Here is an 18,867-nt window from a genome sequence, read left to right on the forward strand (position 1 = left end):
GCATTCCATTGGCTGACAAGGTTTAGTGAAAATGGTGAGACTTGAACTAAGCCATATTTTTTTTTTTAAGTGTTAGGCTTAGATTAGAGCAGAGGGGAGAAAAGATGATATTTGGAGAAAGGGAACGATACTAGTGAAAGCACAGAGAAGGGCTGAGAACTTACTGCCCATGCAGGGGAGTGTAAAGAAGCTGCCTTGGTAGAGCAGAGAGCTGTAAAAAATAAGGTGTGGCTGCAGTAAGAGAGGCTTTGAAGAGAAGGCACGGGACTTAGAACTTGACTCAGCTGGAAGTATGCTGCGGGTTTGGCTTCTGAGGAGAAGAATGACGTGAAGAAAGTACTGCTTAGGAAGGATTGGCCAGGCAGCAGGACTGCAGGAGGGAACGGAGGAGAGAGACAGGCATCAGCCTGTTGTGATTACCTCTGTGACATCTATTTCCTTGGTCTGGAATTGCGCCACCTTTCAACAAAGCCTGAATTTGGTTTTGGTTTCACATCATACTTTCAAAAAGTTTTAATCCAGGAGTAAGAGAAAAGGGAATTCACTTGTTTTGAGTCCTTTTTCTAGTGCACCAGACACTGCTAGAAGCTTTCCATGCATCTTGCTCAATCCACACAAACCAACTCTGTGGAGACAGCTGATATTAGCCCCATTATAGAGAGGAGAAAATTGAGGTCGGTAACTTGCCTTTGGTCACATAGTTAGGAAATGACAGGATCAGATTTCTTTTTTTTTTTTTTTTTGAGATGGAGTCTCTCTCTGTCCCCCCAGGCTGGGGTGCAGTGGCGTGATCTCAGCTCACTGCAACCTCTGCTCCTGGGTTCACGCCATTCTCCTGCCTTAGCCTCCCGAGTAGCTGAGACTACAGGCACCCGCCACCATGCCCGGCTAATTTTTTTTTTTTTTTTTTTTTTTTTGTATTTTTAGTAGAGACAGGGTTTCACCGTGTTAGCCAGGATGGTCTTGATCTCCTGACCTCGTGATCCACCCGCCTCAGCCTCCCAAAGTGCTGGGATTACAGGCGTGAGCCACCACGCCCGGCCCAGGATCGGATTTCAAACCCATGTCTGACTCAAAGCTCTTGGTCTTTCCACTGTACCAAGACTTTCAGAGTCTGGGGGTAAAATAAAACTGTTATGTTAATACATTGTGTTTAATGTTTATTAAGATAGTCGGTTGGATTTTTAAATATTGTCATGTCAACCTAAAAATGCTACCTTTCCTAGACCTAAATGTTGTCTCTCTGCTTAGCTCTTCAGCCGTCTATGAAAGGGGGAGGCACACTCCCTCCATCATTTTCAGAAGACCTGAGGAGGCTGCCTTGTCTCCATTGCCGCCTTCTGTGGAGGATGCAGGATTACCTTCTTATGAACAGGCAGTGGCACTGACCAGAAAACACAGTGTTTCACCACCACCACCATATCCTGGGCACACAAAAGGATTTAGGGTATTTAAAAAATCTATGTCTCTCCCATCTCACTGACTACCTTGTCATTTTGGTATAAGAAATTTGTGTTATTTGATAGGCCAGGCATGGTGGCTCATGCCTGTAATCCCAGCACTTTGGGAGGCCAGGAGTTCGAGACCAGCCTGGCCAACATGGTGAAAACCGGTCTCTACTAAAAATTCAAAAATTAGCTAGGCGTCATGGGGCATGCCTGTAGTCCCAGCTACTTGGGAGGCTGAAGCAGGAGAATTGCTCGAACCTGGGAGGCAGAGGTTGCAGTAAGCTGAGATCACACCACGCATTCCAGCCTGGGCAACAGAGCAAGACTCCATCTCAAAAATAAAATAAAAAAAGAAAGAAAGAAAAGAAGAAGAAAAGAGAAGAAGGAGAAGGAGATGAAGGAGGAGGAGGAGAAGGAGAAGGAGGAGAAGGAGAAGGAGAAGAAGAAGAAGAAGGAGGAGGAAGAAAGAAGAAGAAGAAGAAGAAGACCACAAAAGACATGACTATCCAACTTTTTATGACAAACTGCAAGGAATAAAGGAAGAATAAGTCCATGTACTGTACCACAGAAGTTCTGTCTGCATCTTGGACCTGAACTTGATCATTATCAGCTTGATAAGAGACTTTTTGACTCTATATCCTTGCAGTTAAGAAGAAAGCACTTTTTTGTAATGTTTGTTTTAATGGTTCAAAAAAAATCTTTGTTATAAAGAGCATAGGTAGAATTAGTGAACTCTTTGGATCCCTTGTACAGATAAAGGTTATAGATTTCTTGTGTTGAATATTTAAAAAGCAAGAATGTCTAACCATTAAGATTATCCAAAGTCAGGCTGGGCGCAGTGGCTCACGCCTGTAATTCCAGCACTTTGGGAGGCATAGGTGGGCGGATCACCTGAGGTCAGGAGTTTGAGACCAGCCTGGCCAACACGGCAAAACCCCGTCTCTACAAAAATACAAAAGAAATTAGCCAGACGTGATGGTGGGTGCCTCTAATCCCAGCTACTGGGGAGGCTGAGGTGGGAGAATCGCTTGAACTCGGGAGGTGGAGGTTGTAGTGAGGCGAGATTGTGCCATTGCACTCCAACCTGGGCGACAGAGTGAGACTCCATCTCAAAAAAAAAAAAAAAAAAAAAAGATTACCCAAAAAGATATTGGACCTACTCTTTCTTAGGATTTTTTTGGCGGGGGGTTAGAAATACTTCACAGAATTTGACATTTCAGTATAAATCTGTGACCTTAATATAATCACTTGGTTTTATATGTTAAATTATTGCACAGCAGTCATCATATTTTGCAGAGTTTAGTTCTTAACTCTTGCTGTCAGTCATGTTTTATTATAGGTAGTGGCGTCAGTAGTTTTCTTCTTCTAAAAAATACTATTTGCTATGAAGTTAGTTCTTCAGAAGATACAAGTTTGCAATGAAAAGGATTTGCAAGGGTTGTTATGCTATCAAATAAACAGACCTGAAATCTAGGAGACACTAGAACTTAATGAAGTTGCCCCTGTTACTGATTAGTAAATACTCCCATCTTCGTTGCAAAATTATCTCTCTGTATAACTACATATGATTATTTTGAAATTTGTTAAACTTCATAAGTAATAGTTTGAGAATCTGGAAAAAGTAATTTGCTTTTCTGCTCTTAAAATAGTATTGATTAACGTTACCAGAAACCTTTTGCATCTCTTAATATGTCTGAACACAAAAGGAAAACACCATAATCATATAAACCCATTCTTTGTCTCTTCTTCTAAATCATATGTATAACCAGTTTTTCCTTAAGAATGTAGCAGCATATAAGCTATAAATTTCTGGAGTATATGCACACAAATTTATCTGGGTGGGTATGTAGGTATATGTGAGTTTGTTTCCTCTTCCAGGAGCTCAAGAAATAACATACTCCTGAAAAATAGAATAGAAATTTCTGTGCTTTATGTTTTTGCCAGGCATTACATTTTCTTATCATTTAGGATCACTTATAAAATGATCATTGTTTATTTTGTTTTATAATTTTTACAGGAGTGAGACTGCAAACCCACATGTTTGATAGTTCCTACCAAATTAAAAGTTTAGAAAGCATAAATCATATTACAGTGCATATGTGAGTGTATGTCTCTCTTTTAAGATGCATCATCTTAAGGCAGATAAAAGTAAGTCCTTAATCATTACAGACTGCCAAAGACCTTATCCTTTTAGATTCTCAGTCTCTTTGTTGCTTCTTGCAAATAAATCATCTAGCAACATTTACATTTAATTAGGAAATCTAACTTGCTTTTAAAAGTTACCCACGTTGCATATAAAAATCTTGCTATTCCTTGTGTCTTGGCTTTACATAAGCACTTTTGCTCATGTGACTTTGCACTTTGCACTTATTTTAATCCTCTTTAAAGGGCTACAGGCAAATTCTACTTTGCCATAATCACACTAAGGCATGGAAGAACAACTTGTCCAAAATCTAGCAGGTTGGTGACAACTGGGTTTAGAATGAGTGAGCACACTTTTCTAGTCCCATGTCATGCCTATAAAATTACACTGCCTCGAATTATGAAATTCAGGGATCTTGTACATAATTCTAAGTTTGGGACAGAAATTTACAAGCATTTCTCATATATACATACATTTATATATGTACATGTTACATATATTTAGATGTATTCTCATATACATATGAAAATATTTATGATGAATAGAATTATAAGATATGTATGTATCTTGCACTGAATCATAATTTGAAATATTTCATGAATTCATTTACTTCTATTGACTCCTAAAATTCTAACTGCAAGCTAGCTTCAGAACCTGTGAGAACCCCACCCCACCCAAGCAGCTGCCTAGATTTGTCTACTGCTATCATTTTGTGTAAAGCAGTTGCTCTAACTTGAATGAGTCTAGAATTCATCATTAAGATTGTGATATTTACAGAGCATCCAATGTGGAGATCATGATACTTTAAATATAAAAAGGAAACGAGGATAGAACTGTTATTGACAAATGCTTATAATGATTGAAGGGAAAGTATCTCAACATTGTATCAGTCACATATATTTCTGTTGCTTTCACCATTTTCTATTCCTGTTGTAAGTTTGGTGGTAGATTTATTGTTTTGTTTGGTTTATCTGTTTTGTTTGTGTTTTGTCTCCTGGCAATTGATTAGTGTTAATCATTAAATCTATTTTGACACAAGGTTTTATATATAATTAGATCAGTTTTCCACTTTATTACAATTAAGAAATGAGTAAAATATGGATATAAAAGGAGAATTGGATTGAAAAGACAAATACACATTTACAAGGTCATACCTTCGGTAGGACAGACAATTCTATATAGAATATTCTCTTTTGATAATGAAAAAAAATTAAAGAGAGCACAAACTTTGACTATGTCAAAGTATTTTTATTTTTAATTTTTTGAGACAAGGTCTTGCTCTGCTACCCAGGCTGGAGTGCAGTGGTGCAATCACAACTCACTGTAGCCTGAACTTCGGGGCTCAAGCGATCCTCCCACCTCAGCCTCCTAAGTAGCTGGGACCACAGGTGCACCTCAGTACACCTGGCTAATTTTTGTGTTTTTTGTAGACACAGGGTTTCACCATGTTGCCCATGCTGGTCTCTAACTCCTGAGCTCAAGCAATCCACCCACCTCGGCCTCCCAAAGTGCTGGGATTACAGGCATGAGCCACCACGCTGGCCTGCTGTGTCAAAGTTTTGCATCTTTTTTTTTTTTTTTTCCAGAAGGAGTTTCACTTTGTCACCCAGGCTGGAGTGCAGTGGAGTGATCATGGCTCACTGCAACCTCCGCCTCCCAGGTTCAAGCATTTCTCCTGCCTCAGCCTCCTGAGTAGCTGCATTACAGGCACCTGCCACCATGCCTTGCAAATTTTTGTATTTTTAGTGGAGATGGGGTTTTGCCATGTTGGCCAGGCTGGTCTCAAACTCCTGACCTCAGGTGATCCGCCCGCCTCAGCCTCCCAAAGGGCTGGGATTACAGGCGTGAGCCACTGTGCCCGGCCCCAAGTTTTGCATCTTTTAATGCCCTCTGGACAAATACATAGAGAAAACTCTCAGAACAATTAAAACCTGCAGAGCAACAGTGTCCTCCATGTCTTAGGTTTCAAGTTTGCCTCTAAAATTCTAATCCATATTTTTCTACTTCTCAGATAATTTATGTGTGTGTACTCTTCCTAGACGTACAAGAGACTTTTTAATGCTAGAAGATTTGTCAGTGCTTAACAAAAACTCAATTTCACATTACTCATATTGTTTTTGTTTTAATTGAATGTGAATTAAATTTTTATTAATTATTTGATTTGGAATGTTATGTATGCCATTAACACTATTAGGGGAATCTCTAGCATTTCTGTATTTTTAAAGAATTTGATTCTTTTGTAGATTCTGCCTGTGTGGTCATTTTAAAACATGTGTGACATATATCAGTACCTTCATTCTTCTATATTGTGTGTCTCCTCCAACCTCCAACTTTTTTTGTTTTTTGAAAAATGTTTCTCTAACACCTCAACAGTTTAAGGTAATTTAGTACACATATATCAGTATTTTTGTGATCTGAAAAAGCAACCCATTTTCTAAATTCATATTTTTCCTAAAACTTTATTATGTTTTTATTTTAAGAGGTTTCCTGTTATATACACTTTTTATACATGCAAATAAACTTTATACCAAGTGAGTATTTATTGCTTGTTTCATTTAAGCATTCTTCCTCATATAATGGCATATAATGAAATATGATATTATATTAATTAAATTTGAACAACACATTGAGTGTTTTCAAAACAATATTTATAGCATGATGTCAATGTATATCTTTCACCCAATGGGGCTAGCATTCTATTTAGACAATTTAGTTGCAGTTGTGAAAGTGGTATTTTCTTTAACAAAATTTAAATATTTAATATAGTGTTTGAGGCAAATATATTACTCCTTAATACTAAGGTTATTTTTTGAGCTATCTCTATACATAATTGAAAAAATCAGTAGTAATGTTATGCTAACTTATAAGAGTAATATAGCAAGACTTCCAGCTTAAAAGAAGTAATACGAAGTATCATACACATAAGTGAACATTGATTATTATTCAGTATTATTTAATGTTAAACATTTAGACCACCTTAAATTTTTTTGGATCCAAATGAGTTAGACATGAATGTTAATATTTATACTCCTTAAAATTACTTTTATCAAGAGAATGAGAAGACAAGCTACAGACTGGGAGAAGATATTTGCAAAAGACATGTATGATAAAATGTGTCCAAAAATAAACAAAGACCTCTTACAACTCGACAACAAGAAAACAAACAAGTCAATTTAAAAATGGGCAAAAGACTAAGACACTTCACCAAAGAAGATATGCAGATGGCAAGAAAGCATATGAATGATGTTTGACATCATAGGTTATTAGGGGATTACAAATGAAAGCAACAGTGAGATGTCACTACACACCTATTAATATGCCCCAAATCTAAAACACTACCACCACAAAACATCCTGCTGGTGAGGATGTGGAACAACAGGAACTCTTGTTCATTGCTGGTGGGAATGCAAAACGGTATAGCCACTTTGGAAGACAGTGGTAGTTTCTTACAAAATTAAACATACTCTTACCATATCATCCAGCAGTCATGCTCCTTACTATTTACCCAATAGAGTTGGAAACTCAGGCCCACACAAAAACCTGCACACAGATGTTTGTAAGCAGTTTTGTTCATAATTGCCAAAACTTGGAAGCAACCAAGATGTTCTTAAGTAGGTGAATGGATAAATAAACTGTGGCACATCCAGACAACGGAACGAAAAAGACTTTCTAATTCTTTTTTAGAGACAGGGTCTCACTCTGTTGCCCAGGCTGGAGTGCAGTGGTGCAATCATAGCTCACTGCAGCTCACTGCAGCCTCAAACTCCTGGGCTTACATTATCTGCTCACCTCAGCCTCTGGAGTCTCTGGGTTTACAGGCTCTAGGAGTATGACTTTTTTAGATTCCACATATAAGTAAGAAAATATGATATTTGTCTTTCTAGGCAATGCGAGTTAGCATGTATTGAACACTATACTAGTTTTCTATTGCCTCATAACAAAATACCACAAATTAGCACCTTCAAACAACACACATCCCACAGTTTCTATCAGTCAGAGTCCAGGCACAGCTTAGCAGAGTCCTCTACTTAAGCTTTGACAGGGTTGGAATCAAGGTGTTGGCCAGGGTTGGAGTCAAGGTGTTTTCATCTGAAGGCTTTACTATAGAAAACTCCACTGTGAAGTCTCTCTTGAATTATTAGCAGAATTCATTCTGATGCATCTGTAAGACTGAAACCCTTTATGGGCAGGAGACAATAAGGCAACCATAGCTCCAGAAGCTGCCTGCTGTTCCTAGAAGCTACCTGTAGTTCCTTGCCACATCAGCTTCCTCCGCATGGCCCTCACTCTGTCAAGCCAGCAAAGAGACCTCTAGAGTGTGCCTGCTATAAACTGAAGCCTCATATAATATAACATCTTCACAAGAGTGACATCTCATCACCTTCTATTGGTTAGAAAGAAGTCATGGGTTTTATTAACTCATCAGGAGAAGATTCTACAAAGGAGTAAATACCAGAAGTGAGCAAGCCTTGAGAATCACTTTAGGTTCTGTCCACCAAAGGCCCTATCAAGTGCCACTTTCTAGGCCTTCATGTGCCTTCCATATGATCTTTCCTTTCATATAAGCATATTTAAAAAGTCTTTCAGGCTGGGTGTGGTGGCTCATGCCTGTAATCCCAGCACTTTGGGAGGCTGCGATGGTTGGATCACCTGAGGTCAGGAGTTGGAGACCAACCTGGCCAACATGGTGAAATCCCATCTCTACTAAAAATACAAAAATTAGCCGGGCATGGTGGCATAAGCCTGTGATCCCAGCTACTTGGGAGGCTGAGGCAGGAGAATCACTTGAACCTGGGAGGCAGAGGTTGCAGTGAGCCAAGATTGGGCCACCACACTCCAGCCTGGGTGACAAAGCAAGACCTTGTCTCAAAAAGTAAATAAATAAATAAAAAGTCTTTCAATTGTAAAGTCATATAAATATCATATAACACCTAATGCTAATATCTTATTGTTTCTTGAAAACTTTGTAATGTCTCACTATTTACTAATTTTACCTGTTCATTTTTCTACAATTCCTAGCATTAAATAGCCATAAACTGATTAAAGTGCTTATATCAGAGACAATAAATTGAGAGCAGCTTGGGAAACTGGTCCTACTCCTTAGCTGGCCAAGGCAGATTCACCCAGGTGGAAAGGAGCTGAAGAAGATCAGATCAAACCCACAGTCCTAGCATATCCCTGAATGTCTTCTTTACCCCACATTTGATTTATAACATGGCTGTGTATCGTGTTCTAGGTTAATAATCATTTCCCTTGGCATTTTGTAGCTATTCCTCTAATGTCTTCTAGCATTTGATTGCAATCAAGAATTCTAACAATAATTCTGATTTCATGACTTTGCACATGACCCTTTATTTCCCACTGGAACCTTTCAAATCTTTTCATCCCTGGTGATCTCAAATTCATGAGTCTGTCCAGGCACGGTGCCTCATACTTCTAATTCCAACACTTTAGGAGGCTTGAGCCCATGAGTTTGAGACCAGCCTAGGCAACATAGTGAGACCTTGTCTCTACAAAAAATTTTTTAAAAAATTAGCTTGATGGTACAAACTCCATACTACTCTGGAGGCTGAGGTGGGAGAATCATCTGAGCCTGGGAGGTTGAGGCTGCAGTGAATTGTGATTGGGTCACTACATTCCAGCCTGAGCAAGAGAGCAAGACATTGTCTCAAAAAAAAAAAAAAAAAAACAGCTGGGTGCGATGGCTCATGCCTGTAATCCCAGCACTTTGGGAGGCCGAGGCAGGCAGATCTCTTGAGCTCAAAGTTCAAGATCAGCCTGGGCAACATAGTGAAACAACATCTCCACCAAAAATACAAAAAAAAATTAGCCAGGCGTGATGGTGCCTGCCTGTGGTCCCAGCTACTCGGGAGGCTGAAGCAGAAGGGTCAACCGAGCCTGGAAGGTGGAGGGTGCAGTGAGCCGAGGTTGCAGTGAGCCAAGACTGCACCATTACATTCAAGCCTGGGTGACGGAGTGAGACCCTGACTCAAAAAAAAAAAAAAAATTATGATTCTGAGGCTTGGGATAAGTTTTCATTTATTGTTCATGGCATCCAATGCCTCCTTTTACTCTAGAGATCTGTGCCCTCCAATTCTAGGAAATATTCCTATGTAATTTTTTGCTAGTTTCCTTACCTTTGTTTTCTCTGCTTTTTCTGCGATTCATATTGGCTGAATATTGTACTTCCTTGATTGATCCACTATTTTCCATTTCCTTCTCTATTCTACTTTCAGCATAAGTGTAACTGAACCCAGGTTCAACGGCTTGCTGCTAGAAAGCCAGACACAAGAGACAAGGGTTGATGGAAGGAAACCAGGTTCATTCAGAAAACCAGCAAAATTGACAAGATGGTGAACTGTATGCTAAAGCACCATCTTAAATTTTCAGGTTGGCTGGAGAGTTTTTATGGGAGGGGAATAAAGCGAAGAGGAGGGGGTTGGGATCAAGAGGTGACCGAGGACTGCAGATATCTGGGCACCAGCAAGGGCCAGAGGAGGTTGGAAACTTCTTTGTCCTTGGTCAGTTCACAATGCTCCTGTAAATCTTTAACAAAACATAGTTAGTTGTTTAGATACTTACCCTTTAATCCCAGACTTAGTTGTAAAAATTACATGATTACTGTTTTTGCATATTATTTCAGTGCTCTAAAATTAGCTGGAATGGCGGAAGGCCACTTAAACAAAAATTGAGTTAGTTGTGTTAGTTCTTTGCTATTTCACTGTTACAATTCCCCACTGTGAAAGGCTCATTCCACAGTCTTGTGGAATTAGGGACAATGGGATGTTGCCTCTCATCTGGCTACTCCCTGTTGAACAGGGTTCATGTGGGGCAACTGTGAAACAAAACCATTTGACCTGGTAGCAAGCTGACGTTCAGGTCCTTGTTCCTTTCAGGTTTTTAGGAGGACCTGATCTCCCAGTTGAGAAGGATGGAGGGCCATGTTTGTGGGATAAGTGATCCTGCTAGAAGCAAACTCATGAATAGAATTTAGTATAGTGACTAGAGTCTTAACATATTTGGCAATTGCTAAATTATTTATTTCGAGTTTGGTTCATTTTTTTTTTTAGTTTTTCCCATTGATCATGGTCTCCAAGATGACAATCTAAAGGTTGAAGGAAGGAGCAAGTCATAGATTTCCCTGACATTTTCATAACCATCATAGTCTTCTGTGAATCAGGGCACAGATAGGTACTAGCTATAGAATATGTGGCCCTCATATCCATAAGTTAATAAACCTGTTCCTCACTCTCAATTGTAGCCAGGGCTCCTGTGGGGATATGATGACAGGTTGGCTAAATATACATATTTAGCAGGTTACAGAAGGAACTATAAATATTTATGAAGGTGGTCCTGACACATGCATATTGAACAAACATATATGTAACATATGACCCATGTTTTCCTTGGAGTGGAGACTTAACTCTTGCCTGGCATGGCCTTAGGTCCTATTTATACTTTGGTATCTTATGGCCACAAAGAGTTTGTTATGTTTTAATGTTAACTCTGGTCAGTTGCTGTGTCTAAACCATAAAAGGAAAAGGGTATAATGAGGTGTGTCTGACCTCCTGTCCTCTCATGGCTGGGAACTATGGTTTTTTTTTAAGTTTTTTTTTCTTGGGGGTTCACTTGGTCAAGGGGGATCCATTCGATTGGTGGGGTGCTTAGGACTTTATTTTTTAGTTTAAATTTCTGTTTGTTGATCAAGATATGCCAGAGGCAGCATCAATGGCTAAACTTTTATTTTGTCCCATATTGTTGCCAGGATGGTGTGGCTACCTGACCAGGTCCATCACGTCCCTTGGTGGGATCCCTATGGCCAAGGGACTTAGAGTAAAAAAACTTATAGCCAATTAATCATTCTAAGCCAGATGGGAATGGAAGTGAGTAGACACTTAACCCTTAAAACCCTTTTAAGTAACAAAAGAGCCAAAAAGCCAAAAACCAAAAGGCAAGATTACAAAATTGACTTATGTAAAAGCTTTACATGTTGAAAGAATTAGCAATGTTTATTTGATTTTGAGGACATTTGTCAAAGATGTAAAAAGCCTCAAAATATTTGATAAAAACAGAATAGTTATTCATTTAATCAAGAGTGACAGTCAAAATACTTCAAGAGCAATACAGAAAGTGACATGAAGATACAAATTTTAACGTTTTATTTATTTTTATTTTTTTGAGATAGGGTCTCACTCTTGCCCAGGCTGGTATACAGTGACACAATCTCGGCTCACTGCAACTTCTGCCCCCCAGCCTCAAGCAATCCTCCCACCTCAGGCTCCCCTGAGTAGCTGGGACCACAGGCGTACACCACCACACCCAGCTATTTTTTTAATATTTTTTTGTAGAGACAGGGTTTCACCATGTTGCCCAGGCTAGTCTCAAACTCCTGAGCTCAAGTGATCTGCCTGCCTTGGCCTCCCAAAGTGTTGGAATTCCAGGCATGAACCACTGTGATTGGCCTTAACTCTTTTAAAGCTCAAGTTTCCTAAGGAAGCAAAAAATTAATACAGACAATATAGGAATTATCATTTTTATTTTATTTTTATTTTTTTGAGGCAGAGTCTTGCTCTGTCACTCAGGCTGGAGTGCAGTGGCACTATCCCCGCTCACTGCAACTTCTACCTCCCAGGTTCAAAGGATTCTCCTGCCTCAGCCTCCCGAGTAGCTACAAGTACACGCTACCACACCTGGCTAATTTTTATATTATTAGTAGAGATGGGGTTTCGCCATGTTGTCCAGGCTGGTCTCGAACTCCTGACCTCAAGTGATCTGCCCACACTGACCTCCCAAAGTGCTGGGATTACAGGCATGAGCTACCATGCCAGGCCAGGAATTATCTTAATAAAATGCAAAATCTTGTTTCTTAAGCCATTTGCCAGAAAGGCAAAGGAAAAACATCTGCAGTGTGATTGCTTCTCCTTATGAGAAGCCCATTTAGATAACCTAGAAATCAAACCTGAAGAATAGAGTACCTGAACTTAATCAGACACAGGAAGAGTGTTTTCAAAGTTATGAGTATAGCATAGCAAGGGAATACATGACTCTTAGTAATTGCATGAGAAGTTTCCTAATTACATTTAAAAATTTAGACATATCAAGAAAAGTCAAGAGTACAGAATCAAGCTATACTGGAGGAAAGCATTGCTTTTTCAGACCTTCAAGATACCACTTTTCAGCATCAGGCCACAACAACAGTTAGAACCAGAGGAAAAAAGTTACAGAAGCTGATAAAAAAGCAGAAGGAGAGATTTCTCATTTCAGGCCTTCTCAAGAGGAGAATAAGCTGAAAGCAGTGAGACACAACAAAAGCTGAACTTCTAAGATATGAATCTGAAAAGTTTTCAAAAGAAACAGTTTCAGAATTAAAAATCAAAATGTCTTATAATTTCACTAAGATTGGCCGGGCATGGTGGCTCATGCCTGTAATCACAACACTTTGGGAGGCCGAGGCAGGTGCATCACCTGAGGTCAGGAGTTCAAGACCAGCCTGGCCAACATAGTGAAACCCTGTCTCTACTAAAAATACAAAAAATTAGCTGGGCTTGGTGGCAGGTGCCTGTAATTCCAGCTACTCAAGAGGCTGATGCAGGAGAATCACTTGAACCTGGGAGGCAGAGGTTGCAGTGAGCCAAGATGGCGCCATTGCACTCCAGCCTGGGCAACAAGAGCAAAACTCCGTCTCAAAAAAAAAAAAAAAAAAAAAAACACTAAGATCAAATTAATACCTTAAGAAAATCTTATTTTAATATAGGGGACCAATATTAGAAGGACTATTATGAATAATTCTTTTTAAATTGTAGTCAACTTAATCACATACAAAATTCCTTTTGTAAATCCCCCTTCACAAACCTTATCACAGCTTATACACAACACCCATGACTTGCTTGGACACTCTGATTTGTCCTACATTTTTTTCTTTTTTAAATAACCATATTACTTTAAGACAAATATTTACCATACAGGATCCTTTTTTATATACGATTTTTTTTTCTTTATAACCTTTTCTACCAAAAAAAAATTTTTTTTTTTTTGAGACGGAGTCTTGCTCTGTTGCCCAGCCTGGAGTGCAGTGGCGTGATGTCGGCTCACTGCAAGCTCCGCCTCCTGGGTTCACGCCATTCTCCTGCCTCAGCCTCCCGGGTAGCTGGGACTACAGGCGCCTGCCACCACGCCCGGCTAATTTTTTTGTATTTTTAGTGGAGACAGGGTTTCACCATCTTGGCCAGGCTGGTCTTACCGCTGGTAAGATGTAAGGCGGCTCACACCTGTAATCCCAGCACTTCGGGAGGCTGAGGCGGGTGGATCACCTGAGGTCACGAGTTCGAGACCAGCCTGGCCAAAATGGTGAAACCCCATCTCTACTAAAAATATAAAAACTAGCTGGGTGTGGTGGTGGGCACCTGTAATCCCAGCTAATCAGGAGGCTGAGGCAGGAGAATTGCTTGAACCCAGGAGACGGAGGTTGCAGTGAGCCGACACAGTCCTACTGCATTCCAGCCTGGGCAACAGAGTGAGACTCTGTCTCAAATTAAAAAAAAAAGAAATGATGAAGAGGATGTTACCATTGACTCCACAGAAATAAAAATAATCATCAGAAAATACTATGAACACTTATATGCACACAAACTAGAAAACCTAGAAAAGATGGATAAATTCCTGAACATATACACCCTCCCAAGACTGAACCAGGAAGAAATTGACCCCCCGAACAGACCAATAGCAAGCTCCTACATTGAGTCAGGAATAAACAGCCTACCAACCAAAAAAAGCCCAGGATGAGAAGAATTTGCAGCCAAATTCTACCAGATGTATAAAGAAAAGCTGGTACCACTCCTACTAAAACTATTCCAAAAAATTGAAAAGGAGGGACTCCTCCCCAATTCATTCTATGTGGCCAGCATGATCCTGATACCAAAACCTGGCAGAGAAACACATAAATAAGAAAATTTCAGGCCAATATCCTTGATGAACATTGATTCAAAAATCCTCAACAAAATACTTGCAAGCCAAATCCAGCAGCACATCAAAAAGCTAATCCATTATGATCTAGTAGGCTTCATCCTCAGGAGGCAAATTTGGTTCAACATACACAAATCAATAAATGTGATTTAGCACATAAACAGAACTAAAGTAAAAAACCACATGATTATCTCAATAGATGTAGAAAAAGCTTTTGATAACATTCAACATCCATTCATGTTACAAACTCTCAATGAACTACGTATTGAAGGAACATACCTCAAAATAATAAAAGCCATCTATGACAAACCCACAGCTGACATTATACCGAATGGGCAAAAGCTGGAAGTATTCCCCTTGAAAACTGGCACAAGACAAGCAATCCTCTCTCTTACTACTTCTATTCAACATAGTACTGAAAGTCCTGGCCAGAGCAATCAGGCAAGAGAAAGAAATAAAGGGCATCCAAGTAGGAAAAGAGGAAGTTAAACTATCCCTGTTTGTAGATAACATGATTCTATATGCAGAAAGCCCCATAGTCTTGGCCCAAAAGCTCCTTCAGCTGATAAACAAACAACTTCAGCAAAGTTTCAGGATACAAAATCAATGTATAAAAATCACTGGCATTCCTATACACCACCAACAGCCAAGCTGAGAGCCAAATTGAGGAAGGCAATCCCATTCACAATTGCCACAAAATGAATAAAATACATAGGAATACAGCTATCCAAGGAGGTGAATGATCTGTACAATGAGAATTGCGAAACATGGCTCAAAGAAATCGAAGAAGACACAAACAAATGGAAAACATCCCATGCTCATGGATAGGAAGATTCAATATCATTAAAATGGCCATACTCCCCAAAGCAATTTACAGATTCAATGCTGTTCCTATCAAACTTCCAATGACATTATTCACAGAATTAGAAAAAACTATTTTAAAATTCATACAGAACAAAAAAAGAGCCCAAATAGCCAAAGCAATCCTAAGCAAAAAGAACAAAGCTGGAGGCATCATGTTACCCAACTTCAACCTATACTACAGGGCTACAGTAACCAAAACAGCATGGTACTGGTACAAAAGCAGACACATAGACCCAGGGAACAGAATAGAGAGTTCAGAAGCAAGGCTGCACTCTTATGACCACAAGGTCTTTGACAAAGCTGACAAAAACAAGAAATGGGAAAAAGATTCTCTATTCAATAAATGGTGCTAGGATAACTGGTTAGCCATATGCTGAAGTTTGAAGCTGGACTCCTTCCTTACACCATATACAAAAATCAACTCAAGATGGATTAAAGACTTAAATGTAAAGCCCAAAACTATAAAAACCCTGGAAGGCAACCTAGGTGATACCATCCTGGACATAGGAATGGGAAAAGAGTTCATGACAAAGACACCAAAAGCAATCACAACAAAACCAAAAATTGACAAATGGGATCTAATTAAATGTAAGAGCTTCTGCACAGCAAAAGAAACTATCAACAGAGTAAACAGAGGACCTACAGAATGGGAGAAAATATTTGCAAACTATGCATCTGACAAATGTCTAATATCCAGCATCTATAAGGAACTTAAATTTACAATAGAAAAACAATCAGGCTGGGTGCAGTGGCTCACGCTTGTAATCCCAGCACTTTGGGAGGCCAAGGTGGGCGGATCACGAGGTCAGGAATTCGAGACCAGTCTGGCCAATATGGTGGAACCCTGTCTCTACTAAAAATACAAAAAGTAGCTGGGCATGGTGGCGTGCACCTGTAGTCCCTGCTACTTGGGAGGCTGAGGCGGAAGAATAGCTTGAACCTGGAAGGCGGAGGTTGCAGTGAGCCGAGATTGCACCACTGCACTCCAGCCTGGGTGATAGAGCAAGACTTCGTCTCAAAAAAAAAAAAGAAAAGAAAAAAGAAAAATAATCCCATTAAAAGTGGGCAAAGGACATGAACAGACACTTTTCAAAAGAAGACATACATGTGGCCAACAAGCAAATAAGAAAAAAAATATATCACTGAACATTAGAGAAATGTAAATCAAAACCGCAATGAGATACCATCTCGCACAGTCAGAATGGCTATTATTAAAAGTCAAAAAATAACAGATGCTGGTGAGGTTGCAAAGAAAAGGGAACACTTATACACTGTTGGTGAAAATGTAAATTAGATCAACCATTGTGGAAAACAGTATGGCGATTCCTCAAAGAACTAAAAACAGAACTACTATTTGACCCAGCAATCCCATTACTAGGTATGTACACCCAGAGAAATATAAATCATTCTAACACAAAGACACATGCACATGAATGTTCACTGCAGCACTATTCACAAAAGTAAAGACATGGAATCAACCTAAATGCCCATCAATGATAGACTGGATGAAGAAAATGCGGTACATATACACCATGGAATACTATGCAGCCATGAAAAAGAACAAGATCATGTCTTTTGCAGGAACATGGATAGAGCTGGAGGTTATTATCCTTAGCACACTAATGCAGGAAGAGAAAACCAAATCCCACATGTTCTCACTTATAAGTGGAAGCTAAATAACTCATAAACGCAAAGAAGGGAACAACAGACACTAGGGTCTACTTGAGGGTGGAGGGTGGGAGAAAGGAGAGAAGCAGAAAAAATAACCATTGTGTACTAGGCTTAATACCTGGGTGATGAAATAATCTGTACAACAAACCCCCATGACACAAGTGTACCTATATAACAAGCCTTCACATGTACCTCTGAACCTAAAAGTAAAAAAATAGAGTAAAAAATAAAATAAAGTGAAAATAAAATAAAATAATGTGAGTAGAAATAAAGAACTACTTGTGATAAAATAATCCATCAATTTATGGCTCAAAATTAAAGTTTGTTTTAATATAATTTTAACGTAAGCTATGTCTCAAGATAAACTAACTGAAATTCCTTTTTTTTTTTTTTCAGACGGAGTTTCACTCTTATTGCCCAGGCTGGAGTGCAATGGTGCATTCTCCGCTCACTGCAACCTCCGCCTTCCCGGTTCAAACAATTCTCCTGCCTCAGCCTCTGGAGTAGCTGGGATTACAGGCGCGAGCCACCACACCCGGCTAATTTTTGTATTTTTAGTAGAGACGGTGTTTCACCATGTTTGCCAGGCTGGTCTCAAACGCCTGACCTCAGGTGATCCGCCTGCCTTGGCCTCTCAAAGTGCTGGGATTACAGGTGTGAGCCACTGCGCCCGGCCTGAAATTCTTTTAAAAAATAATAATTAAGGCCAGGCACAGTGGCTCATGCCTGTAATCCCAGCACTTTGGGAGGCTAAGGCAGGCAGATCATGAGGTCAGGAGTTCGAGACCAGCCTGACCAACATGGTGAAACCCCATCTCTACTAAAAATACAAAAATTAGCCAGGCATCGTGGTGCGCACCTGTAATCCCAGCTACTCGGGAGGCTGAGGTAGGAGAATTGCTTGAACCCGGGAGGTAGAGGTTGCAGTGAGCTGAGATTGCCCCACTGCACTCTAGCCTGGGCAACAGAGCGAGACTACATCTCAAAAAATAAAAATAAAATAAAATTTAAAAATAATAATTAGGCCGGGCGCGGTGGCTCATGCCTGTAATCCCAGCACTTTGGGAGGCCGAGGCAGGTGGATCACCTGAGGACAAGAGTTCAAGACCAGCCTGGCTAACATGGTGAAACCCCGTCTTTACTAAAAATACAAAAATTTGCTAGGTGTGGTAGCACCTGCCTGTAATCCCAGCTACTCAGGAAGCTGAGACAGGAGAATCACTTGAACCCGGGAGGCGGAGGTTGCATTGAGCCAAGATCGCACCACTGCACTCCAGCCTGGGTGACAGAGCGAGACTCCATCTCAAAAAAAAAAATAATAATAACAATAATAATAATTAAAAACTAATAAACACATAGAAACCAAAACAAATGTAACACTCCCAAACTCATTCCTGAAAAGGGGCACTGCAGAAATGTTATTAAGAATCTTATCTTACACCAAATGATACACAAGCAACCCATGCTATGTCCAAATGACACAAAAGCTCAAATAGCATAGACAGAGGATTCCCCATGTGTGCCCTGGTTTGACTTACCCAGTCTTGGGGCCCATCAACTCCCTTGGATATCACTTGCACCACCAAAGTGTTACGCCTTGCACCACCAAAGTGTTACAGGCTGCTGATTCCATGAAGGGGACAGAAGAGAGGGTCCCCAAGACAAAAGATTTCTCAGTTGCTGCTAGGACACCCCTGAAATCCCAGCCACAGAGGCAGCTAGCCATGAGCAGCAACTAGCACTCATAAGCGGTTGCTGCTCTGCCTGATAACATGAACA

The 18,867-nt window shown here is 39.9% G+C and overlaps 1 protein-coding gene across 2 annotated transcripts in view; it reads left to right on the plus strand.

Moving 5' to 3' along the window:
• The window catches only part of PRRG4 (proline rich and Gla domain 4), a 29,050-nt gene extending 22,952 nt beyond the window's left edge, over nt 1–6,098 (plus strand). For both annotated transcript variants that reach the window (XM_055356537.2, XM_019035972.4), the window contains exon 6: nt 1,252–6,098. In XM_055356537.2, coding sequence (XP_055212512.1) covers nt 1,252–1,483 — 232 coding nt within the window. In that variant the 3' untranslated portion in view covers nt 1,484–6,098. The remainder of the gene's footprint in view (nt 1–1,251) is intronic.
• Nucleotides 6,099–18,867: the final 12,769 nt, after the last annotated feature.

Source organism: Gorilla gorilla, chromosome 9, assembly GCF_029281585.2.
Source record: "Gorilla gorilla gorilla isolate KB3781 chromosome 9, NHGRI_mGorGor1-v2.1_pri, whole genome shotgun sequence".
In the NCBI taxonomy this organism is placed as follows: Eukaryota; Metazoa; Chordata; class Mammalia; order Primates; family Hominidae; genus Gorilla; species Gorilla gorilla.